The sequence below is a fragment of the Scyliorhinus torazame genome, chromosome 7 (genome assembly GCF_047496885.1).
Source record: "Scyliorhinus torazame isolate Kashiwa2021f chromosome 7, sScyTor2.1, whole genome shotgun sequence".
NCBI lineage: Eukaryota > Metazoa > Chordata > Chondrichthyes > Carcharhiniformes > Scyliorhinidae > Scyliorhinus > Scyliorhinus torazame.
This window is the reverse complement of record NC_092713.1, coordinates 173,161,025-173,188,065: the sequence shown is the minus strand read 5'-3', so window position 1 is coordinate 173,188,065 and position 27,041 is coordinate 173,161,025. Positions and strand designations below refer to the sequence as shown.

Here is a 27,041-nt window from a genome sequence, read left to right as displayed (position 1 = left end):
TTCTCCCCTCTCCCCTCAACCCTCTCCCCTCTGCCGTCTCCTCTCAGCCCTCTCCTCTCAGCCCTCTCCCCTCAGCCCTCTGCCCTCTGCCCTCTGCCCTCTGCCCTCTGCCCTCTGCCCTCTGCCCTCAGCCCTCAGCCCTCTCCCCTCAGTCCTCTCCCCTCAGCCCTCTCCCCTCAGCCCTCTCCCCTCAGCCCTCTCCCCTCAGCCCTCTCCCCTCTCCCCTCTCCCCTCTCCCCTCTCCCCTCTGCCCTCTGCCCTCTGCCCTCTGCCCTCTGCCCTCTGCCCTCTGCCCTCAGCCCTCTCCCCTCAGCCCTCTCCCCTCAGCCCACTCCCCTCAGCCCACTCCCCTCAGCCCTCTCCCCTCAGCCCTCTCCCCTCAGCCCACTCCCCTCAGCCCTCTCCCCTCAGCCCTCTCCCCTCAGCCCTCTCCCCTCAGCCCTCTCCCCTCAGCCCTCTCCCCTCTGCCCTCTCCTCTCAGCCCTCAGCCCTCAGCCCTCAGCCCTCAGCCCTCTGCCCTCTGCCCTCTGCCCTCTGCCCTCTGCCCTCTGCCCTCTGCCCTCTGCCCTCTGCCCTCTGCCCTCTGCCCTCTGCCCTCTGCCCTCCGCCCTCTGCCCTCCGCCCTCTCCCCTCAGCCCTCTCCCCTCAGCCCTCTCCCCTCAGCCCTCTCCCCTCAGCCCTCTCCCCTCAGCCCTCTCCCCTCAGCCCTCTCCCCTCAGCCCTCTCCCCTCAGCCCTCTCCCCTCAGAACTGTCCCCACTGCACTTTCCCCACTGCACTTTCCCCACTGCACTTTCCCCACTGCACTTTCCCCACTGCACTTTCCCCACTGCACTTTCCCCTCAGCCCTCAGCCCTCTGCCCTCAGCATTCTCCCCTCTCCCCTCAACCCTCTCCCCTCTGCCGTCTCCTCTCAGCCCTCTCCTCTCAGCCCTCTCCCCTCAGCCCTCTGCCCTCTGCCCTCTGCCCTCTGCCCTCTGCCCTCTGCCCTCTGCCCTCAGCCCTCAGCCCTCTCCCCTCAGTCCTCTCCCCTCAGCCCTCTCCCCTCAGCCCTCTCCCCTCAGCCCTCTCCCCTCTCCCCTCTCCCCTCTCCCCTCTCCCCTCTCCCCTCTCCCCTCTCCCCTCTCCCCTCTGCCCTCTGCCCTCTGCCCTCTGCCCTCTGCCCTCTGCCCTCTGCCCTCAGCCCTCAGCCCTCTCCCCTCAGCCCTCTCCCCTCAGCCCACTCCCCTCAGCCCACTCCCCTCAGCCCTCTCCCCTCAGCCCTCTCCCCTCAGCCCACTCCCCTCAGCCCTCTCCCCTCAGCCCTCTCCCCTCAGCCCTCTCCCCTCAGCCCTCTCCCCTCAGCCCTCTCCCCTCTGCCCTCTCCTCTCAGCCCTCAGCCCTCAGCCCTCAGCCCTCAGCCCTCAGCCCTCTGCCCTCTGCCCTCTGCCCTCTGCCCTCTGCCCTCTGCCCTCTGCCCTCTGCCCTCTGCCCTCTGCCCTCTGCCCTCTGCCCTCCGCCCTCCGCCCTCTCCCCTCAGCCCTCTCCCCTCAGCCCTCTCCCCTCAGCCCTCTCCCCTCAGCCCTCTCCCCTCAGCCCTCTCCCCTCAGCCCTCTCCCCTCAGCCCTCTCCCCTCAGCCCTCTCCCCTCAGAACTGTCCCCACTGCACTTTCCCCACTGCACTTTCCCCACTGCACTTTCCCCACTGCACTTTCCCCACTGCACTTTCCCCACTGCACTTTCCCCTCAGCCCTCTGCCCTCAGCATTCTGCCCTCTGCCCTCTGCCCTCTGCCCTCTGCCCTCTGCCCTCTGCCCTCTGCCCTCTGCCCTCTGCCCTCTGCCCTCTGCCCTCTGCCCTCTGCCCTCCGCCCTCCGCCCTCTGCCCTCAGCCCTCTCCCCTCAGCCCTCTCCCCTCAGCCCTCTCCCCTCAGCCCTCTCCCCTCAGCCCTCTCCCCTCAGCCCTCTCCCCTCAGCCCTCTCCCCTCAGCCCTCTGCCCTCTGCCCTCTGCCCTCTGCCCTCTGCCCTCTGCCCTCTGCCCTCTCCCCTCAGCCCTCTCCCCTCAGCCCTCTCCCCTCAGCCCTTTCCCCTCAGCCCTTACCCACACCTCTGTCCACCTGCCTAACCATGATGGTGTATCGTGTCTTGCAAGGCCACGAGGCGACTGACCCAGCCCACCTGGCAGACCCCGCCCGTGCCCAGCGCCTGGCAGGCCTGCCAACGCAGGTCGACCAGGCCCATCAGGCTTACACTGCCCCTGACCAGCACCTTAGCGGGCAGCCCACAGGGACTCGAGCAGCGACGGAGGGCAGCTCCAACAATAGCCCTCCGTCCCAGTCCAGCGACGACGCGACGACCCAGGACAGCAGCACACAGGGGACAGACAGACACGACACAACGTCACAGGACACTGGCACACAGGGGACAGACAGGCACGACACAACGTCACAGGACACAAGCACACAGGGGACAGACAGACACGACACAACGTCGCAGGACACTGGCACACAGGGGACAGACAGACACGACAAGACGACCCAGGACAGCAGCACACAGGGGACAGACAGACACGACACGATGACGCAGGACACCAGCACACAGGGGACAGACAGACACGACACGACGACACAGGACACAAGCACACAGGGGACAGACAGACACGACACGACAACGCAGGACACCAGCACACAGGGGACAGACAGACTCGACACGACGACACAGGACACTGGCACACAGTGGACAGACAGACACGACACAACGTCACAGGACACAAGCACACAGGGGACAGACAGACACGACACAACGTCACAGGACACTGGCACACAGGGGACAGACAGACACGACACGACGACGCAGGACACCAGCACACGGGGGACAGACAGACACGACACGACGACGCAGGACACCAGCACACGGGGGACAGACAGACACGACACGACGACGCAGGACACCAGCACACGGGGGACAGACAGACACAACGACGCAGGACACCAGCACACAGGGGACAGACAGACACGACACAACGTCACAGGACACAAGCACACGGGGGACAGGCAGACACGACACAACGTCACAGGACACAAGCACACAGGGGACAGACAGACACGACACAACGTCACAGGACACAAGCACACAGGGGACAGACAGACACGACACAACGTCACAGGACACAAGCACACGGGGGACCGACAGACACGACACAACGTCACAGGACACAAGCACACAGGGGACAGACAGACACGACACAACGTCACAGGACACAAGCACACAGGGGACAGGCAGATGAAAGAACACAACATGTCACCAACACGGCGGGGATGGACAGACAGCACCCCAGGACACCCCCCGACCACAGGTCCGATGAAGACACTGAGGTTGCGTCACAGCAGTCTCCCACACCCTCCGCCACCGCAGAGCTTCTCACCTCGGTTGGCCATTTTAGTGATGAGGATTCTGGGAGCAGCCGAGGGGCCGGATGGTCGGAGGGCAGCCCGGCCCCAGAAAACAGCTGCCGCCCAGATGGTCCCGAGTTCCTGGAATTCCCTCACCCACCCATTGACCCGATGCAGTCAGGAACACAGGGACGATCGAACGGGGTGACGGCAGGTTTCCAGCACCTGCAGACACAAGTGCAGGAATGCATCCACATCCAGGAGCAGGAAATGGTGCCGGTCATGAGTGCCACACAGGCCAACACTGCACGGGTTGTGTCCGCGGTGGAGGCAATGGTGGTGACAGTGTCGGGCATGGGTCTGAGTTTGCAAGGCCTGGGGCTTTCTGTACACGAGGCCTCCACGGTCCAGGACAGGGCTGCCCTCTCACAGGCAGTCATCAGCCATAGTCAGCTGAACATTGCAGAAGCACTTAACAACCTGGCCCGGTTTCAGCAGTGTGGCGCACAAAGACTCCGTGAGACGAATAGAGTGAAGTCGATGAGGCTTTATTAAGCGTGTCTGTTCCCCAGCAGCCCGATAGTAAACTGGCCTGCGGGGGAAGGCACCGGCTTCTTATACTTCGCCTTCAGGGCGGAGCATGAGGTCAACGGCCAACCAGGACCCGGGATCTGTCAGCCAATGACATTAGGGCTTCCAGTCCCACATGACCCCCAATACATACTACCACAAGCAGGCCACAGCCTAGTCCCAGCAGGCCATCGCTGAGAGCATCAGCGCCATTGCCCGGGTGCTGGCCGGCGTTATACAGAGCCAGACAGGGATGGGGAACTCTGAGCTCCATGGCTGCAAACGTTCAGACTCTGGTCGATACCAGCCCGGGCCTCCAGGACTGACAGCGCCAGGTAACGGGGGTGCCCCGGGTGCGGGATCCACTCGCACCCCCGTCCCATGGAGAGCCCCAGGGGCCACATGGCATCCCGAGGGGGGAGGAGGTGATGCGGCACCTCGGACCCCCCCCCCCCCCCCCACCCTACCGTCCCTGGTGCATCTGGTGGGCAGCGGGCAGAACAGGATAGCACCACGCCATCCCAATCACCCGAGGTGCAACCGGGTCCATCCAGGCTGGGCCGCCCCAGGAAACGGCCGCCAAAGGAGACCCTAGTCACAGGGGCAGCGGCCACAGGAGTCTGCCTCCAGTTCTGCTGTACCACCTGGGGAAGCACCTAGACGTAGTAATAGGGCCAGAAAGGTAGACACTGATTAAGTTGGCACGGGTGCAGGGCACAGAATAGTTAAATGGGCTAGGACACATGTACAGGACGTCTGTTATTAAACGCCTTTCACACCTATGTACGCAGCCTCTGTGCTCTGTCTGATGCTTGCGGGGTGGGGCAGGGACTGTGTACCAGTGTGTGTGCGGGGTGCTGCGATGGAATGTTGAGCTCTGGTGAGTGTGACGTGCCCGCCCCCGCCCACGGTTCCCCCACGCCAACCCACCCCCAGCCATACGACTGGGCCATGAGATGCAGTGTCTAGGCCGCATGCAGGGTCCACCCAGGTGGAGGGTCTTGATGTGGCCATGGGTCAGACATTGTCGAACGATGTATGGCTCGGAGCCCATCGTAGAGCGGGCTGTCATCATCCTCCATGCCTTGTAGCAGACCCGCTTACACCATCAACCGTGTGACTCCCATCCCATTGTGCCGCAGGTGAATGTGTCATGGAGGCTGGTATGCATGCGGGTGATGTGGTGGTGGGGGAGGTGAGGGGAGGGGCCGAACTCTGCTGTCTGTGCCCATGCCCATCAATCCTGCCACCCACCACCCACCGTGGTCGCTGAAACATGTGGCTATCAGCGCCTCCCGTGCCTGCTGGCCCAGCCAGCGGCGTCGGGCAACATCCCATTGCCATCCATCCCCCATGTCTCGTGCATCGCCCCCCCCCTTGCCAGCCCCCTCATCTGAAGAGGAGTGCCCTTCTTCCTGATCCTCTCCCTCCTCCTCCTCCAGCACATCGCCCCTCTGCTGGACTATGTTGTGTAAGGATGCAGCAGACCACAGTGTGGCGCACAAAGACTCCATGAGACGAATAGAGTGAGGTCGATGAGGCTCTATTAAGCGTGTCTGTTCCCCCGCAGCTCGATAGTAGAATGGCCTGCGGGGGAGGACTCCGGCTTCTTATACTCCGCCTTCAGGGCGGAGCTAGAGGTCAACGGTCAACCAGGACCCGTGATCTGTCAGCCAATGACATTAGGGCTTCCAGTCCCACATGACCCCGAATACATACTACCACATTCACCCCTTGTCAAAAATGAACCCGGCGGGGTGATGCTTCGTATGGTGGTAAGGGTTTACAGGGCTGGTCCTGGGAGGAAAAAAACATTCACATGGCAATACAGTATTGTACAGTTTTGTCCTATTTCAACTATTTACAGGAGGTATCGTGAGAAAAGCAAAATGTTCTTGTGAAAAGTCCATATATTGATTTAGATCGACGCCACGAGTCGGTCGGGCGGTCTGGTCGTCCGTGTCGATCGCCTCGGCCCCGGTGGTGGTGGTGGTGGTGCTTGTACCGGTGTTGTCGTCTCCGGGAGCCTTACGGTTTCCGCTTGGGCTTTATTCTTGGTCGGGCCTGGGGGGAGGGGAACCGATCCTCCTGGGAAGGGGGCGGTCGCGGGGTGCGGCGGTGGCAGGAAGGGGGGGGTTGGGTGAATGGTGTCGGGGGGGGGGGGGGGGGGTGTAGCCGGCGGGCGCCAGATCCCGCAGGGAGACCGTGTCCTGTCGGCCGTCGGGGTACTCCACGTAAGCGTACTGTGGGTTCGCGTGGAGGAGGTGAACCCTTTCGACCAACGGGTCCGCCTTATGTGCCCGCACATGCTTTCGGAGCAAGATGGGTCCTGGGGCCGCCAGCCAGGTCGGCAGCGACGTTCCAGAGGAGGACCTCCTAGGGAAGACAAGGAGACGCTCATGAGGCGTTTGATTAGTGCTCGTACATAATAGCGACCGGATGGAGTGGAGAGCGTCCGGGAGGACCTCCTGCCGCCGTGAAACTGGGAGGTCCCTGGACCGTAGGGCCAGTAGGACGGTCTTCCAGACCGTGCCGTTCTCCCTCTCTACTTGCCCGTTCCCCCGGGGGTTGTAGCTGGTCGTCCTGCTCGAGGCTATGCCCTTGCTGAGCAGGAACTGGCGCAGCTCATCACTCATGAAAGAGGACCCCCTGTCGCTGTGGACGTATGCGGAGCAACCGAACAGTGTGAAGATGGTGTTCAGGGCTTTAATGACCGTGGCCGCGGTCATATCAGAGCAGGGAATGGCGAATGGGAAGCGGGAGTATTCGTCCACCACATTAAGAAAGTATATGTTGCGGTCGGTGGAGGGGAGGGGCCCTTTGAAATCGAGACTAAGGCGTTAAAAGGGGCGGGAAGCCTGAATCAGGTGCGCACCATCCGGCCTGAAAAAATGCGGTTTGCATTCCGCGCAGATGTGGCAGTCCCTTGTGACTGTACGGACCTCCTCTAAAGAGTATGGGAGGTTGCGGGACTTGATAAAGTGGAAAAACCGAGTGACCCCCGGGTGGCAGAGGTCCTCGTGGAGGGTTTGGAGGCGGTTAATTTGTGCGTTGGCACATGTGCCGCGGGAGAGGGCATCGGCCGGCTCGTTCAGCTTTCCGGGACGATACAAAATCTCGTAGTTGAAGGTGGAGAGCTCGATCCTCCACCTTAAGATCTTGTCGTTTTTGATTTTGCCCCGCTGTGCATTATCGAACATGAAGGCTACCGACCGTTGGTCCGTGAGGAGAGTGAACCTCCTGCCGGCCAGGTAATGCCTCCAATGTCGCACAGCTTCCACTATGGCTTGGGCTTCCTTTTCCACTGAGGAGTGGCGGATTTCTGAGGCGTGGAGGGTCCGGGAGAAAAAGGCCACGGGTCTGCCCGCTTGGTTAAGGGTGGCCGCTAGAGCTACGTCTGAGGCGTCGCTCTCGACCTGGAAGGGGAAGGACTCGTCGATGGCGCGCATCGTGGCCTTTGCGATATCCGCTTTGATGCGGCTGAAGGCCTGGCACGCCTCTGTCGACAGAGGGAAGGTCGTGGTCTGTATTAGGGGGCGGGCCTTGTCTGCGTACTGGGGGACCCACTGGGCGTAGTATGAAAAAAAACCCCAGGCAGCGTTTCAGGGCTTTGGAGCAGTGCGGGAGGGGAAATTCCATGAGGGCGCGCATACGTTCGGGGTCGGGGCCTATTATCCCATTGCGCACTACGTAGCCCAGAATGGCTAGCCGATTGGTGCTAAAAACGCACTTGTCCTCGTTGTACGTGAGGTTCAAGGCTTTGGCGGTCTGGAGGAATTTCTGGAGGTTGGCGTCGTGGTCCTGCTGGTCGTGGCCGCAGATGGTTACATTGTCGAGATACGGGAACGTGGCCCGCAACCCATGCTGATCAACCATTCGGTCCATCTCCCGTTGGAAGACCAAGACCCCATTTGTGACGCCAAATGGGACCCTTAGGAAATGGTATAATCGCCCGTCTGCCTCGAAGGCTGTGTACTTGCGGTCACTTGGGCGGATGGGGAGCTGATGGTAGGCGGACTTGAGGTCCACGGTGGAGAAGACTTTATATTGGGCAATCCGATTGACCATGTCGGATATGCGGTGGAGAGGGTACGCGTCTAGTTGAGTGTACCTGTTGATGGTCTGGCTATAGTCTATAACCATCCTTTGTTTCTCCCCTGTCTTCACTACTACCACCTGCGCTCTCCAGGGACTATTGCTGGCCTGGATTATGCCTTCCTTTAGTAGCCGCTGGACTTCGGACTGAATGAAGGTCCGGTCCTGGGCGCTGTACCGTATGTTCCTAGTGGCGACGGGTTTGCAATCCGGGGTGAGGTTCGCAAACAAGGACGGGGGTTGCACCTTGAGGGTTGCGAGGCCGCAGATAGTGAGTGGGGGTATTGGGCCGCCGAATTTGAACGTAAGGCTCTGTAGATTGCATTGGAAATCTAATCCCAGTAAGGTGGGGGCGCAGAGTTGGGGAAGGACGTTTAGTTTGTAGTTTTTGAACTCCCTCCCCTGCACCGTTAGGGTAACTATGCAGAATCCTTGGATCTGTACGGAGTGGGATCCTGCAGCTAGGGAAATCTTTTGTGCGCTGGGATAGGTGGTCAAGGAACAGCGCCTTACCGCGTCGGGGTGGATAAAGCTCTCCGTGCTCCCGGATTCGACTAGGCATGGTGTCTCGTGGCCGTTTATTAGCACCGTTGTCGTCGTCGTCTGGAGTGTCCGGGGCCGAGCTTGATCGAGCGTAATTGAAGCGAGACGTGGCGTAATTGAAGCGAGACGTGGTTGTAGTAGCGGAGTGGGGTCCGTTGTTGCCGTCCAAGATGGCGTCGGGGATGAACAAAATGGCCACCCCCATACATCGCACATGGCTGGGGGGTCACAAGATGGCGGCGGGGGTGGACAAAATGGCCGCCCCCACGCGTCGTATAGGTTTGGGGTGGTCCAAGATGGCGGCGCCCTTCCTCCCCTCGTGGTGGCCGGGACCCAAAATGGCGGCGTCTGCAGGTCGCACATGGGGCGCTGGGGGGGTTGGGGAGCGTTAGGACCGCGTGGGGCTCCCTCGTCTCCGGGGACAGCGGTGGTCGGGACCCAAGTTGGTAGCGCCGGCGGGTCAGACGTGGGGCGCGGGGGGGGGGGGGTTAGGGGGGCGTTAGAGACGCCCAGAACTCCCTCTTCTCCGTGGGGAGTGGTGGTCGGGACCCAAAGTGGTAGCGCCGGAGGGTCATACATGGGGTGCGGGGGGGGGGGGGCGTTGGGGAGCGTAAGCGGCGTGCAGGGCTCCCTGTTCTCCCGGGACCGCGGTGGTCGGGACCCAGAGCGGCTGCGCCTGCGGGTCGTACATGGGGTGCTGGGGGGTTGGGGAGCGTAAACGGCTTGCAGGGCTTCCTGTTCTCCCGGGACAGCAGCGACCTCGCGGGACCGGCACACAACCGCGAAATGGCCCTTTTTCCCGCAGGTCTTGCAGTTCGCTGTGCGGGCCGGGCAGCGCTGTCGGGGGTGTTTCGCCTGGCCGCAGAAATAGCAGCGGGCGCCCCCGGTGCGACTTGGCGTTTGGACCGCGCAAGCCTGTGGGGTGTCCGGGGGTGGGTGGGTTTGTCGCGACGGGTACGTACGGAGCCCAATGGGCTGCCACGCGGTCGGGGCCGTAGGCGCGGGTATTACGCGCGGCCACGTCTAGGGCGGCTGCTAGGGCCCGGGCCTCTGAGAGTCCTAGCGACTCTCTTTCTAGAAGTCTTTGGCGGATTTGGGAGGAATTCATACCTGCCACAAAAGCATCGCGCATTAACATGTCCGTATGTTCATTTGCGTTCACCGAAGGGCAGCTGCAGGCTCGTCCCAAAATCAGCAGCGCGGCGTAGAATTCGTCCATCGATTCTCCGGGACCTTGCTGTCTCGTAGCGAGCGTAGATTTGGTTAACTGGGCGGACATAGAGACTTTTCAGTGCTGCGAACGCCGTCTGGAAATCCTCCGAGTCTTCGATGAGGGAGAAGATCTCCGTGCTTACCCTCGAGTGCAGGACCTGTAGTTTTTGGTCTTCTGTGACCCGGCCGGTGGCCGTTGTGAGGTAGGCCTCGAAACAAGTCTGCCAGTGCTTGAAGGCTGCTGCCGCGTTCACTGCGTGGGGGCTGATCCTCAGGCATTCCGGAATGATCCTGAGCTCCATAGTCCTTTTTAGGCACGCTTAATAAATTGTAGCGCACAAAGACTCCGTGAGACGAATAGAGTGAAGTCGATGAGGCTGTTCCCCCGCAGCTCGATAGTAGAATGGCCTGCGGTGGAGGACATCGGCTTCTTATACTCCGCCTTCAGTGCGGAGCTAGAGGTCAACGGCCAACCAGGACCCAGGATCTGTCAGCCAATGACATTAGGGCTTCCAGTCCCACATGACCCCTAATACATACTACCACACACAGCAATGCGGCCGACGCTCACCGATGGGTACTGGAGAGCCCCTCCCCCAGAGAGGTCCAGGCACCTGAAGCGCACCTTGAGCAGCCCAAAACACCTCTCGACCACACCCCTGGTTGCACTATGGGCATCATTGTAGCAGTGCTCCACGGCGATTTGTGGTCTCCGTATAGGCGTCATCAGCCGCGACCGCAACGGATAACGCCTGTCGCCCAGCAACCAGCCCTGCAGCCAGGGGGGGTGTCCCTCGAACATGTCAGGGATGAACGATTGGCCCGATATAAAAGAGTCATGCACACTGCCAGGGTACCTGGCGCAGACGTACATGATCGTCATCCTGTGGTCACAGACCACCTGCCCGTTCATTGAGTACGTACCTTTCCTGTTCAGGCACATGGCTCTTTCCTCCGAGGTGGGCCGCATGGCGATGTGCACTCCATCGATCGCCTCCTGCACCATGGGCATCTGGGCAACAACGGCGAACCCCGCTACGCGGGCATCCTGGTGGGCGCGGTCCGCAGGGAACTGTATGTAACGGTCCACGATGTCGTACAGGGTGTCAGTGACGGCCTGGATGCACCTGTGCACCATTGGCTGCGGGATGGCAGACATGTCCCCACTTGGCTACTGGAACGACCCCGTCCCGCGAAGAGGTTGAGGGCGACCATCACCTTGACGGCCACCGGGAGGGCATGTCCACCCTCAGTCCCACGTGGTGCCAGGTATGCCATAAGGTGGCAGATGTGGGCGACAGTCTCCCGGCTCATCCAGAGTCTCCTCCTGCACGCCGTGTCCGGGAAGTCCTCGAAGGACATGCGGCGCCAGTAAACACGCCTCTGTGGCCATGGCACACCCTCCTCCTCCTCCTCCTCGGTATCCTCCTTCTGTGGCTCCCGCATGGCGTGGTGCTCCTCTTGCGCCTCTCGGGCGTGTGGCCCTGCGGTCTGGGCGGCTTGCACGTACCAGACTGCGGCCCGCTGCTCTCCAGCAGGCTCCGCCTCAGAGGGTTAGATAGGGTGGACAGTGAGAGCCTTCTCCCGCGGATGGAAATGGCTAGCACGAGGGGACATAGCCTTAAACTGAGGGGTAATAGATATAGGACAGAGGTCAGGGGTAGGTTCTTTACGCAAAGAGTAGTGAGGCCGTGGAATGCCCTACCTGCTACAGTAGTGAACTCGCCAACATTAAGGGCATTTAAAAGTTTATTGGATAAACATATGGATGATAATGGTATAGTGTAGGTTAGATGGCTTTTGTTTCGGTGCAACATCGTGGGCCGAAGGGCCTGTACTGCGCTGTATTGTTCTATGTTCTATGTTCTATGTTCTATCTCCCTGTCATGCCCCTGCTCCAGCTCCTACTGGGACTCATGCAGGGCAGCAGCCCCCGCCACGGCGGCCAACAATGCTGGAAGATGACTAAGCATTATACGATTTGCAGGGGGTAGGTATAGACAAGGTTTCATCATTGGCATACCCCCCCTCCACAACCAGGTGCCATGGGCTACATGGCCGGACCCGGTTGCCAGCACGCGCCCCACCCCCACCCCCTCAGAGCCCTGAGACCCGTCGGCCGTCCCCCCTGCCAGGGCCACCGTCTGGTGGCACTGCCCTCACCGGAGGCTGCCACGTGTGCCACCCTGGACCTACCCGTTGGTGGGTGCCGCCAGCTGGGGGGGCCATGGGGGTTCTGGCACACGTGAGGACAAGCATATTATTTTATTACTCAATAAATAATTTGTCATCAAATCGAAGACTTTGTTTGTCATCAGAATTCAATACAACTCGGCAAGACAAATAAGTAATATTTATATTACAATTCTGTAATGTAGCAAGAATGTTATAGGTTTCTATGTGATGTAATTCTTCTGAACTCCAGCAAATACAATCCTAACCGACTCAATCTCTCTGTTTGTCAGTCCTGCCCATTCCAGGAATCGGTCTGGTAGACCTCCGCTGCACTCCCTCCCACTATAGCAAGCACATCCTTCCTCAGATATAGAGACCAAAACTGCACACAATATTCCAGGTGTGGTCTCACCAAGGCCCTGTATAATTGCTTGTGTACTCTAATCCTCTCGCAATGAAGGCCAATATACTATTTGCTTTCTTTACTGCCTGCTGCACCTGCATGCTTATCTTCAGTGACTGGTGTACGAAGATACCCAGGTCTCGTTGCACATTACCCACTCCTAATTTATGGCCATTCAGATAATAGTCTGCCGCCTTGTTTTTCCTACCAAAGTGGACAACCTCACATTTATTCACATTATACTGCAACTGCCATTCATTTGCCCACTCACACAACTTGTCCAAATCACACGGAAGGATCTCTGCATCCTCCTCACAGCTCACCCAGCTTTGTGTCATCTGCAAATTTGAAGATACTACAATTAGTTCCCCCACCTAAATCAATGATATACATTATGAATAGCTGGGGTCCCAGCACCATTCTCTGTCTTGGATCTAATACCGGTAGCACAGAGGTTAGCACTGTTGCTTCACAGCACCAGGGTCCCTGGTTCAATTCCCGGCTTGGGTCACGGTCTGTGTGGAGTCTGCATGTTCTCCCTGTGTCAGTGTGGGTTTCCTCCGGGTGCTCTGGTTTCCTCCCACAAGTCTTGAAAGACATGCTGTCAGGTGAATTGGATATTCTGAATTCTCCCTCTGTGTACCCAAACAGGCGTCGGAATGTGGCGACTAGGGGCTTCATTGCAGTGTTAATATAAGCCTACTTGTGACAATAAAGATTATTATCTCTAATTTCCCTTGTAAGCTGCGGTTTGACCACCTTTCCTGTTTTATTTTATGTCAGACAGGAATAAACAATTGTTACAGTTCACCCATGTGCTCTTTGAATGTTTGCCATGGCCTATCCACAGTCACTCCTTTAAGTAACGTTCCCCAATCCATCGTAGCCAACTTGCGCCTCACACCATCATAACTTCCTTTATTTAGATTCAGGAGTCTAGTCTCAGAAACAACGACATCAATATGAAAAATTCTATCATATTATGGTCATTTATCCTCAGGGGGCTTCGCACAACTAGATTGCCAATGATTCCTCCTCTGGGGATTCCCTCAACCAAAGGCATTTGGTGCCTGATTGAGGGTCTGGGCATTGGGAAGTGGTGGCTGAGAGCCACCTGCCTGCTCTTTCTGCCAACATCCTCCCTCTCCCTTTCCCATCCACCCCAGCCCACCCTGCCCATGCATATGATTACTTAACTGTGGTCTGTGCCACTCTGTTATCCTGGGACTCTGATACCTGTCCTTCTGGCTGCAGCCACAGCCCACCAGTGGTGCTGCTGAGCACAAGAGTTGCTCGGTCTTGGTGAGATTTCTGCCTCTGGAGTCTTCATTCTCAGGGAAGGCCAATTGCTGGCCTCACCACTACTTGATTGGTGTGTGCTTTGGTGAGCATTCCTGGCCTTGTCACCAGCAGACAAGATGCTGACACCTCAACAAGATTCTGCCCTTGTTTCTCTGATATGCATTTCTCTGTAGGATACATACATGTCTCTCTGTAATATATACAATATGAATCTCTCTCAAATATAGACATACGTCTCTCTCTAAAATTGATACACATCTAATAAAGTTACAATTCTCTCTGTAATATAGATGTATATCTCTGTTATATAGGTACTTATCTCCCTGTAATATAGACGTATATTGGCGGCACGATGGCACAGTGGTTAGCACTGTTATCTCAGCGCCAGGGACCCAGGTTCAATTCCAACCTCGGATGACTGTCTGTGTGGAGTTTACACTTTCTCCCCGTGTCTGCGTGGGTTTCCTCCGGGTGCTCCAGTGTCCTCCCACAGTCCAAAGATGTACAAGTTAGGTGGATTGGCCATGCTAATATTGCCCAAAGGCTGGGGCTGTTACTGGGATAGGAGCGGGGGATTGGGCCTCGGTACGGGGCTCTATCCGAGCAAGGGTTGGTGCAGACTCGATGGGCCAAACGGCTGCCTCCTGCACTGTAGGGATTCTATGATTCTATGTCTCTGTTATATAGGTACTTGTTTCCTGTAATGTAGACCTATATCACTGTTATATAGGTATTTGTTTCCTGTAATATAGACCTATATCACTGTTATATAGGTACTTGTCTCTTTGTGGTCTTCAATTCGAGAGATTGCATTATAACTTGATTCAGTGTCGAGAATATACTGGGAAGAGTATATTTGCCTGTAACACATTTTATCTTGATTTTGGTGGAAGATAGTGAACTTTACAAGGGCAAAGAGTAAATCAGGATGGGAGTAGAAGGCAGAGCGGTGTCCATGTGTGTTTATTTCTATGTTTGTGTTCACCAGTGAATGTTTTGGTATTTGTCTCTCTTAGTGTTTCCACCTCAGAGTCTCCGAGTGACAGGTGTCACTGATCACACCATTGCGCTGGAGTGGGAGAGCTCTGTGAAAATCACTGAGTATCTCATCACCTACATTTCCAGCATTCCGGATGGGTTACTCTCAGAGCTACGTGTCCCGGGGAACTGGACTGCAGCTAGCATCACAGGATTGGAGCCTGGAGTCGAATACAACATTAATGTCTATGCCGTGCTGAATAACAAGCTGAGTGCGCCCATAAACTCACAGATTACCACTCGTAAGTATCTGATATGTGCTTCTCTATACATTCTGGCATACTGGTTTGACTGAATTCTCCCAGATGTTTGCATTGCTATAAATCTATACTCTCCCACACAATTGAACGTTTACATAACAGCCTGAATTTGGAAGACTGCACTTTCAACTCTCACAGTGACTCTTGGTAAAGCAACATCTTTATTACAAAATCCTCACCCTTGTTTTTAAACCATAAGAACATAAGACATAGGAGCAGAATTAGGCCCACCGAGTCTGCTCCGCCATTCAATCATGGCTGATATTTTTCCCATTCCCATTCTCCTGCCTTCTCCCCATAACACCTGATCCCCTTATTGAGCAAGAACCTATCTATCTCTGTCTCAAAGACACTCAGTGATTTGGCCTCCACAGCCTTCTGCGGCAAAGAGTTCCACAGATTCACCACCCTCTGGTTAAGAAATTATTCCTCATATCTGTTTTAAAGGATTGTCCCTTTAGTCTGAGATTGTGTCCTCTGCTTCTAGTTTTTCCTACAAGTGGAAACATCCTCTCCATGTCCACTCTATCCAGGCCACGCAGTATCCTGTAAGTTTCAATAAGGTCCCCCCTCATCCTTCTAAACTCTAATGAGTACAGACTCAGAGTCCTCAACCGTTCCTCATAAGACAAGCTCTTTATTCCAGGGATCATTCTTGTGAACCTCCTCTGGACCCTTTCCAAGGCCAGCACATCCTTCCTTAGATACGGGGCCCAAAACTGCTCACAATACTCCAAATGGGGTCTGACCAGAGCTTTATATAGCCTCAGAAGTATATCCCTGTGTAGCGCACAAAGACTCCGTGAGACGAATAGAGTGAAGTCGATGAGGCTTTATTAAGCGTGTCTGTTCCCCCGCAGCTCGATTGTAAACTGGCCTGCGGGAGAAGACTCCGGCTTCTTATACTCCGCCTTCAGGGCGGAGCTTGAGGTCAACGGCCAACCAGGACCCGGGATCTGTCAGCCAATGACATTAGGGCTTCCAGTCCCACATGACCCCCAATACATACTACCACATTCACCCCTTGTCAAAAATGAACCCGGCGGGGTGATGCTTCGTATGGTGGTAAGGGTTTACAGGGCTGGTCCTGGGAGGACAAAACATTCACATGGCAATACAGTATTGGACAATTTCGTCCTGTTGCAACTATTTACAGAGGGTATAGGAAGAAAAGCAAAATGTTCTTGTGAACAGTCCATATTTGTTTTACATCGACGCCACGAGTCGGTCGGGCGGTCTGGTCGTCCGTGTCGATCGCCTCGGCCCCGGCGGTGGTGGTGGTGCTTGTACCAGTGTTGTCGCCTCCAGGAGCCGTACGGTTTCAGCTCGGGCTTGATTCTTGGTCGGTGCTGAGGGGAGGGGAACCGATCCTCCTGGGAAGGGGGCGGTCGCGGGGTGTGGCGGTGGCAGGAAGGGGGGGGGTTGGGTTGATGGTGTCGGGGGGGTGTGCGTGTTGCCGGCGGGCGCCAGATCCCGCAGGGAGACCGTGTCCTGTCGGCCGTCGGGGTACTCCACGTAGGCGTACTGGGGGTTCGCGTGGAGGAGGTGAACCCTTTCGACCAACGGGTCCGCCTTATGTGCCCGCACATGCTTTCGGAGCAAGATGGGTCCTGGGGCCGCCAGCCAGGTCGGCAGCGACGTTCCAGAGGAGGACCTCCTAGGGAAGACAAGGAGACGCTCATGAGGCGTTTGATTAGTGCTCGTACATAATAACGACCGGATGGAATGGAGAGCGTCCGGGAGGACCTCCTGCCACCGTGAAACTGGGAGGTCCCTGGACCGTAGGGCCAGTAGGACGGCCTTCCAGACCGTGCCGTTCTCCCTTTCTACTTGCCCGTTCCCCCGGGGGTTGTAGCTGGTCGTCCTGCTTGAGGCTATGCCCTTGCTGAGCAGGAAATGGCGCAGCTCGTCACTCATGAAAGAGGACCCCCTGTCGCGGTGGACGTATGCGGGGTAACCGAACAGTGTGAAGATGCTGTTCAGGGCTTTAATGACTGTGGCCGCGATCATGTCAGAACAGGGAATGGCAAAAGGGAAGCGGGAGTATTCGTCCACCACATTAAGAAAATATGCGTTGCGGTCGGTGGAGGGGAGGGGCCCTTTGAAATCGAGACTGAGGCGTTCAAAGGTGTTCATCGGTTCCCCTCCCCTCAGTACCGACCAAGAATCAAGCCCGAGCTGAAACCGTACGGCTCCTGGAGGCGACAATACTGGTACAAGCACCACCACCACCGCCGGGGCCGAGGCGATCGACACGGACGACCAGACCGCCCGACCGACTCGTGGCGTCGATGTAAAACAAAAATGGACTTAATCAGGTGCGCTCCATCTGGCCTGAAAAAATGCGGCTTGCATTCCGCGCAGATGTGGCAGTCCCTTGTGACTGTACGGACCTCCTCTAAAGAGTATGGGAGATTGCGGGACTTGATGAAGTGGTAAAACCGAGTGACCCCCGGGTGGCAGAGGTCCTCGTGGAGGATTTGGAGGCGGTTAATTTGTGCGTTGGCACATGTGCCGCGGGATAGGGCATCGGACGGCTCGTTCAGCTTTCCGGGACGATACAAAATCTCATAGTTGAAGGTGGAGAGGTCGATCCTCCACCTTAAGATTTTGTCATTTTTGATTTTGCCCCGCTGTGCACTATCGAACAAAAGGCTACCGACCGTTGGTCCGTGAGGAGAGTGAATCTCCTGCCGGCCAGGTAATGCCTCCAATGTTGCACAGCTTCCACTATGGCTTGGGCTTCCTTTTCTACTGAAGAGTGGCGGATTTCTGAGGCGTGGAGGGTCCGGGAGAAAAAGGCCACGGGTCTGCCCGCTTGGTTAAGGGTGGCCGCTAGAGCTACGTCGGAGGCGTCGCTCTCGACTTGGAAGGGGAGGGACTCGTCGATGGCGCGCATCGTGGCCTTTGCGATATCCGCTTTGATGCGGCTGAAGGCCTGGCAAGCCTCTGTCGACAGAGGGAAGGTCGTGGTCTGTATTAGGGGGCGGGCCTTGTCTGCGTACTGGGGGACCCACTGGGCGTAGTACGAAAAGAACCCCAAGCAGCGTTTCAGGGCTTTTGGGCAGTGCGGGAGGGGAAATTCCATGAGTGCGCGCATACGTTCGGGGTCGGGGCCTATTATCCTATTGCGCACTACATATCCCAAGATGGCTAGCCGGTCGGTGCTAAAAACGCACTTGTCCTCGTTGTACGTGAGGTTCAAGGCTTTGGCGGTCTGTAGGAATTTTTGGAGGTTGGCGTCGTGGTCCTGCTGATCGTGGCCGCAGATGGTTACATTGTCGAGATACGGGAACGTTGCCCGCAACCCATGTTGATCAACCATTCGGTCCATCTCCCGTTGGAAGACCGAGACCCCGTTTGTGACGCCAAAAGGGACCCGTAGGAAATGGTATAATCGCCCGTCTGCCTCGAAGGCTGTGTACTTGCGGTCACTTGGGCGGATGGGGAGCTGATGGTAGGCGGACTTGAGGTCCACGGTGGAGAAGACTTTATATTGGGCAATCCGATTGACCATGTCGGATATGCGGGGGAGAGGGTACGTGTCTAGTTGTGTGTACCTGTTGATGGTCTGGCTATAGTCAATGACCATCCTTTGTTTCTCCCCTGTCTTCACTACTACCACCTGCGCTCTCCAGGGACTATTGCTGGCCTGGATTATGCCCTCCTTTAGTAGCCGCTGGACTTCGGACCGAATGAAGGTCCGGTCCTGGGCGCTGTACCGTCTGCTCCTAGTGGCGACGGGTTTGCAATCCGGGGTGAGGTTCGCAAACAAGGACGGGGGTTGCACCTTGAGGGTTGCGAGGCCGCAGATAGTGAGTGGAGGTATGTAGCCGCCGAATTTGAACGTAAGGCTCTGTAGATTGCATTGGAAATCTAATCCCAGCAAGGTGGGGGCACAGAGTTGGGGAAGGACGTTTAGTTTGTAGTTTTTGAACTCCCTCCCCTGCACCGTTAGGGTAACTATGCAGAATCCCTGGATCTGTACGGAGTGGGATCCTGCAGCTAGGCAAATCTTTTGTGCGCTGGGATAGGTGGTCAAGGAACAGCGTCTTACCGTGTCGGGGTGTATAAAGCTTTCCGTGCTCCCGGAGTCGACTAGGCATGGCGTCTCGTGGCCATTTATTAGTACCGTTGTCGTCGTCGTCTGGAGTGTCCGGGGCCGAGCTTGATCGAGCGTAATCGAAGCGAGCCGTGGTTGTAGTAGTGGAGTGGGGTCCGTTGTTGCCGTCCAAGATGGCATCGGGGATGAACAAAATGGCCGCCCCCATACATCGCACGTGGCTGGGGGGGTCACAAGATGGCGGCGGGGTGGAAAAAATGGCCACCCCCACGCGTCGTACAGGTCTGGGGCGGTCCAAGATGGCGGCGCCCCTCCTCCCCTCGTGGTGGCCGGGACCCAAAATGGCGGCGTCTGCGGGTCGCACATGGTGTGCTGGGGGGGCTGGGAGCGCTAGGACCGCGAGCGCTAGGACCGCGCGGAGCTCCCTCACCGGGGACAGCGGTGGTCGGGGCCCAAGTAGGTGGCGCCGGCGGGTCAGGCGTGGGGCGCGGGGTGGGTGTTAGGGTGGCGTTAGGGACGCGGAAAACTCCCTCCTCTCCGTGGAGAGTGTTGGCCGGGACCCAAAGCGGTAGCGCCGGCGGCGGGTCATACATGGGCTGCGGGGAGGGGGGTTGGGGAGCATAGGCGGCGTGCAGGGCTCCCAGTTTCCCGGGACCGTGGTGGTCGGGACCCAGAGCGGCTGCGCCTGCGGGTCGTACATGGCGTGCTGGGGGGGTTGGGGCGCGTAAACTGCTTGCAGAGCTCCCTGTGCTCCTGGGACGGCGGCGACCTCGCGGGACTGGCACACAACCGCATAATGGCCCTTTTTCCCGCAGCTTTTGCAGATAGCTGCGCGGGCCGGGCAGCGCTGTCGGGGGTGTTTCGCCTGGCCGCAGAAATAACAGCGGGTGCCCCCGGTGCGACTCGGCGTTTGGACCGCGCAAGCCTTTGGGGTGTCCGGGGGGGGGGGGGGGGTAGGGGGTTTGCCGCGACGGGTACATACGGGGCCCAATGGGTTGCCGCACGGTCGGGGCCGTAGGCGCGGGTATTACGCGCGGCCACGTCTAGAGAGGCTGCTAGGGCCCGTGCCTCTGAGAGTCCTAGCGACTCTCTTTCTAGAAGTCTTTGGCGGATTTGGGAGGATTGCATACCTGCCACAAAAGCATCGCGCATTAACATGTCCGTGTGTTCGTTTGCGTTCACCGACGGGCAGCTGCAGGCTCGTCCCAAAATCAGCAGCGCGGCATAGAACTCGTCCATCGATTCTCCGGGAGCTTGCCGTCTCGTCTCCGTGCCATTCCTGTGCCATGTTAACATAGATGATTTGGAATTGGGGACCAAGGGCAATGTGTCCAAGTTTGCAGACGACACTAAGATAAGTGGTGAAGCAAAAAGTGCAGAGGATAGTGGAAGTCTGCAGAGGGAGCTGGTAGCGAGCGTAGATTTGGTTAACAGGGCGGACATAGAGACTTTTCAGTGCTGCGAATGCCGTCTGGAAATCGTCCGAGTCTTCGATGAGGGAGAAAATCTCCGTGCTCACCCTCGAGTGCAGGACCTGCAGTTTTTGGTCTTCTGAGACTCGGCCGGTGGTCGTTCTGAGGTCGGCCTCGAAGCAAGTCTGCCAGTGCTTGAAGGCTGCTGCCGCGTTCACTGCGTGGGGGCTGATCCTCAGGCATTCCGGAATGATCCTGAGCTCCATAGTCCTTTTTTTTTAGGCACACTTAATAAATTGTAGCGCACAAAGACTCCGTGAGACGAATAGAGTGAAGTCGATGAGGCTTTATTAAGCGTGTCTGTGCCCCCGCAGCTCGATAGTAAACTGGCCTGCGGAGGAAGACTCCGGCTTCTTATACTCCGCCTTCAGGGCGGAGCTTGAGGTCAACGGCCAACCAGGACCCGGGATCTGTCAGCCAATGACATTAGGGCTTCCAGTCCCACATGACCCCCAATACATACTACCACACCCTGGTCTTGTATTGTAGCCCTCTCGACATAAATTCTAACATTGCATTTGCCTTCCTAACTGTCGACTGAACCTGCACATTAACCTTAACAGAATCGTGAACAAGGACTCCCAAGTCCCTTTGTGCTTCTGATTTCCTAAGCATCTTCTCATTTAGAAAATAGTCAATGCCTCCATTTCTCCTTCCAAAGTGCATAACCTCACAGGTTATGGCATATTGCCCCTCCCTATCTCTGTAATCTCCTCCAGTCCCACAACTCTTCAGAATCCTTGAACTGAACATCTGATTTTAATTGCTTCAACACTGTTGGCCAAGCCTTCAACAATTCTCTCGATAAAGCTTTCTGCCTCATTCCACCAATTTTATCCAACTTTATGAGAACCCTTAAAACTTAATCCTTTTGTCAAGCTCTTACCTCCCAGTACCGCATCATAATGCTAAGGGAGATACATTTACAAGAAAATAAACTAAAACCAGGGTATGTGTTCAAAATAGGAATTGGGAAATTTAAATTATTCAATTGGGGTAAATGTAACAGTAAATTAATTAATAAATGAATGAACACAGAGCAGGTTTAGAGGTATTTATTAATATTAATAGCACAAACAGGGTACTAACTGGAATATAGAAGTTTTTTTAACATCATGGGTGCCTAGAACTCTCTGCTGGATGATATGGTGGAAGCAGGTGCGATAGTGATGTTTAAGGGGCATTTTGACAAATACATGAATAGGATGGGGAATAGAGGGATATGGACCTCGGAAGTGTAGAAGGTTTTAGGTTAGACGGGCCGCATGGTTGACGCAGGCTTGGAGGGCCAAAGGGCCTCTTCCAGTGCTGTACTTTTCTTTGTTCATTGTTCTTCTTTGGTATCTGAGACCTGTTGCTTGCCAAAGGGCCTCTTCCAGTGCTGTACTTTTCTTTGTTCATTGTTCTTCTTTGGTATCTGAGACCTGTTGCTTGCACATGGCACATCCTGTGCCATGTTAACATAGATGATTTGGAGTTGGGGACCAAGGGCAATGTGTCCAAGTTTGCAGATGACACTAAGATAAGTGGTAAAGCAAAAAGTGCAGAGGATAGTGGAAGTCTGCAGAGGGATTTGGACAGGCTAAGTAAATGGGCTAGGGTCTGGCAGATGGAATACAATGTTGTCAAATGTGAGGTTATCCATTTTGGTAAGAATAACGGCAAAAGGGATTATTATTTAAATGATAAAAAATTAAAACATGCTGCTGTGCAGAGAGATCTGGGTGTGCTAGTGCATGAGTCGCAGAAAGTTGGTTTTCAGGTGCAACAGGTGATTAAGAAGGCAAATGGAATTTGTCCTTCATTGCTAGAGGGATGGAGTTTAAGACTAGGGAGGTTATGCTGCAATTGTATAAGGTGTTAGTGAGGCCACACCTGGAGTATTGTGTTCAGTTTTGGTCTCCTTACTTGAGAAAGGACGTACTGGCACTGCAGGGTGTGCAGAGGAGATTCACTAGGTTAATCCCAGAGCTGAAGGGGTTGGCTTACGAGGAGAGGTTGAGTAGACTGGGACTGTACTCGTTGGAATTTAGAAGGATGAGGGGGGATCTTATAGAAACATATAAGATTATGAAGGGAATACATAGGATAGATGCGGGCAGGTTGTTTCCACTGGCGGGTGAAAGCAGAACTAGGGGGCATAGCCTCAAAATAAGGGGAAGTAGATTTAGGACTGAGTTTAGGAGGAACTTCTTCACCCAAAGGGTTGTGAATCTATGGAATTCCTTGCCCAGTGAAGCAGTAGAGGCTCCTTCATTAAATGTTTTTAAGATAAAGATAGATAGTTTTTTGAAGAATAAAGGGATTAAGGGTTATGGTGTTCGGGCCGGAAAGTGGAGCTGAGTCCACAAAAGATCAGCCATGATCTCATTGAATGGCGGAGCAGGCTCGAGGGGCCAGATGGCCTACTCCTGCTCCTAGTTCTTATGTTCTTATGTGGAAATTCTAGGACACTCCCTATATCTTGGGTGGCGACATGTTGGCAAGTATCTCCCGCTGCTCCAAATTGAGATTGGGACATCAGAGTTTGAGGGATGACACTGCCGAGGGAAGATCAGAGTTTCCTGGGTTGTATGTTCCAGGAGGTGGTCACCTTTCAGGCAGTGAAAGGTCAGAATTGTGTCTGGGTGGCCATTTTCAAGGGTAGCAAGAGGCACTTGTGCAGGCGTCGTCAAGGTGTGTATCACTTTCAAACAGGTACACTGCACTGGAGATTGATGACACCCTGAAGGGGCACAGTCCAGACCATGGCACCAATGGACAAGTAGAGATGCAGTCATAATCGGACATTCCAGAATCAAGGGGCAAATATTTTGTTCTGTTAGCGGTATTGTGAGTTCCGCATGGTTTGTTATTTCCCTGAACATCATGGAGAGGATGCAGAACATTTTGTTGGGGGTAGAGAACGAGCCAGGGGTTGTGGTACACATTGATACCAACAACACTGAGATCCTGAGGTCAGGTTTTCAGGAGTGGGGAGAAAGTTCAAAAGTAGGAGCAGGAGAATATTAATTTCAGGATTACTCTGAGTGTCACACTATAGTGAGCTTCGAAATAAAAAGATAGAGAGGATCAATGTGTTCCTTGAGGCATGGTCTAGGGGGCAGGGCTTTACGTTGATGGATGAAAGTGCATGTATGTAAACACACATAGTGTAGTGAATAAGATGAGTGAGCTACAATGACAAATAGCCGTGTGGGAATGTGATGTAGTGACAATAACTAGGCTCAAAGTAGTGAGGACTGGAAGCTTAATGTTCAAGGACATAAAGTGTTCAGAAAAGATAGAGAAGAGGAAAGGGAGCTGAGTGACAGCACTGATTAGGGAAGAGATTGTTGTGTTGGAAAGAGGGGATGTCCTTGAGGGGGCAAGGACAGAATCCACTTGGTTTGAGTTGAGAAGCAAAAAGGTGGTCACATTACTGGGGGTATTCTATAGACTCCAATAGGGAGAGATGGAGGAACAAATCTCCAGAAAACTGACTTGTGCAAGAACAATGAAATAGTGATAATGGGGAACTTTAATCACCCAAATATCAATTGGGATAATGTTAGAGTAAAGGGGAAATAGAGGGAGGAAATTCTGAAATATGTTTAGAACATCCTTGGTCTGTATGTTCTTAGTCCAACTAGAAAGGAAGTATTGCTGGATCTGGTGCTGTGAATTAGGTGGGACAGTGTCTGTGGGGAAGCATTTGGGTAAGAGTGATCATGAAAATGAAAAATGAAATGAAAATGAAAATCACTTATTGTCACGAGTAGGCTTCAATGAAGTTACTGTGAAAAGCCCCTAGTCACCACATTCCGGCACCTGCTTAGGGAGGCTGGTATAGGAATTGAACCGTGTTGCTGGCCTGCTTAGGTCTGCTTTAAAAGCCAGCGATTTAGCCCAGTGAGCTAAACCAGCCCCTTATCGTGTTGTATTGTAAATTAAAGGGAAATGGCAAGATAATAGAGCAGGGTGGCTATTTAGATAATGGTAACCAGAGTGTGGTCATCATAAACAGTAAAATAAAGGCTCTGTATTTGAATGTGCACCGCATTTGTAACACAATGAATTGTTAGCACAGATAGAAATAAATATGACCTAACAGCGATTATAGAGACTAGCGGGATTCTCCGAACCCCCCCCCGCCGCCCTGACGCTGGTTGCCGTATTCTCTGGCACCGGTTTTCAGGCGGGGTTCACGCCACGCCAGTCGGGGGCCGAGGCGGCGGCCCCCCCGGCTTCCACATAGCCCCAGAAGTGCGGAGAATTCCGCACTTTCGCGGGCTGTTGACGCCGGAGTGGTTCACGCCGGTTTTCCCACCGGCGTGGGGACTTAGTCCCCGGAAAGGAGAATCTCGCCCAGTGCAGAGTGACGAAGGCTGGGACCTGAACTTTGAAGGGTATTAGATGTTTCAGAATGACAGGAAACTAGGAACAAGTGGTAGGGGGACTCAGTTAATTAAGGATGACATTAGTACAGTACTGAGAGATAACTTTAGCTCAAAAGAACAGGATCTATGATCAGTTTGCATACAGATAAGAAATAGGAAAGGTAAGAGGCCACTTGTGGGAGTAGTTTAAAGGCTGTCAACTGTAGTTACATTGTAGCTAAAGTTGACCCCAAAAGGTCAATCCCAACAGGTAAGAATAAAGAAAGGAACCGCAATAATCACCGGTAACTTCTGGTAGCCGAGAAAATAGAGTATATACGGGATAATTTCTTATAGTAGGCTATTCTAGATCCTGGTAATGAGACAGGATTAATCAATAACATCATAGTAAAGTGGCCTCTAGGTGACTGTGATCAGAACAATATGAAGGGATTTCAAGTTTAGTTTGAAGGTGGGAAGTATGGGTTGAAAAATAATGTATCAAATCTAAATAAAATTAATCATAAGGGTATGAAAGCAGAACTATCTTAACATGAAATAAATGCAGAAAATGCTGGAGAAACTCAGCAGATCTGGCAGCATCTGTGGAGAAAGAAAAACAGTGTTAACGTTTTGAGTCCATTGATCCTCCTATAGAGCTGAAAAGGGACAGAAATGTGATGAATTGTACCTGGGTATGGGTGTGGGGTAGAATAGGGAGTCAGTGATAGGTTGGAGTTAAGATGTCATGGACATAAGACAGAGGGATTGTTAATGGTGCCAATAAGGATTGAAGAGTGTTAATAGTGGCAAAAGTAGGATAGCAGAATGCGTTAGACTGGATGTGAAAGCTTGGATCGACTGGGCTTGTACTCACTGCAGTTTAGAAGAATGAGAGGGGAGCTCATCGAAACACATAAAATCCTGATAGGACTGGACAGGCGAGATGTGGGAAAAATGTTGGGGACGTCCAGAACTAGGGGTCACAGCCTAAGAATAAGGGGTAAGCCATTCAGACTGAGATGAGGAAGAACTTCTTCTCTCAGAGTTGTGAGCTTGTGGAATTCTCCACCACAGAAAGCTGCTGGGGCCAGTTTGGGACCAGTTCGCTGGATATATTCAAGAGGGAGCTGAATGTGGCCCTTGCGGCTAAAGGGATCAAGGGATATGGAGAGAAAGTGGGATACAGAATTTGCATGATCAGTCATGATCATGTTGAATGGTAGTGCAAAGGGCCGAATGGCCCACTCCTGCACCTATTTTCTTTTTTTAAATGTATTTTATTACAAACATGTATCAAAACAGGTTACAGCGAATAAACACCCCGGGAATCAATCCCCCTTCCCCGCGACGAACAGCCCCTCAAACACAGTAACAAACATCCCCCACCTTTCCTCAAACCCCCCTGAAGAGCCCCTTAACTCATACTTTATCTTCTCTAATCACAGGAAGTCGTACAGGTCACCCAACCAAGTCGCTACCCCCTGTGGCAATGCCGACCGCCACTCCAACAAAATTCGCCACCGTGCAATCAGAGAAGTGAAGGCCAAGACATCGGCCTTCCTCCTCTCCATGAGCCCCGGCTTCTCTGAAACCCCAAATATCGCCACCAAAGGGTTCGGGTCAACCTCCTCCTCCACTATCCTGGCTAAGACTGCAATCACTCCTTCCCAATTTTCCACAACCCCAAAACATGTGCGTGTGATTCGCTGGCCCCCGCCCACACCTCTCACACTCATCTGCTACCCCTGAAAGAACCCACTCATTGTCGCTCGAGTCATATGCACCCTGTGCACCAACTTAAACTGTATCAGGCTCATCCTTGTACAAGAGGAAGTCCCGTTTACCCGACGCGGTGCCTCACTCTGTGTTCCCCAATTGATTTCCCCTCCCAACTCCGCTTCCCATTTCTCCTTGACCTTCACCACCCGCTCACCTCCCCGCTCCCCCAGCCACTTGTGTGTACATCCCCAATTCTTCCCTCCTCTTCCACATCCGGGAGCAACAGTCACTCCAGCAGGGTGTATCCCGGCAACCTAGGGAACCCCCTCCAGACCTTTCACGCAAAGTCCCTAACCTGCAGATACCTGAACTCACTCCCCCGTTGGCAGCTCTACCCTCTCTCTTAGCTCCTCCAGACTGGCGAACCCTTCCTCCAAATACAGACCCCTCACCTTGACCA

General features: G+C 54.8%; 1 protein-coding gene across 6 annotated transcripts in view; it reads left to right on the top strand.

Moving 5' to 3' along the window:
• Positions 1–27,041, top strand: part of tnr (tenascin R (restrictin, janusin)) — a 793,807-nt gene that overhangs the window by 232,627 nt on the left and 534,139 nt on the right. For all 6 annotated transcript variants that reach the window (XM_072511798.1, XM_072511799.1, XM_072511802.1 and 3 more), the window contains one exon: positions 14,685–14,948. In XM_072511798.1, the coding sequence (XP_072367899.1) occupies positions 14,685–14,948 (264 nt within the window). The remainder of the gene's footprint in view (positions 1–14,684; positions 14,949–27,041) is intronic.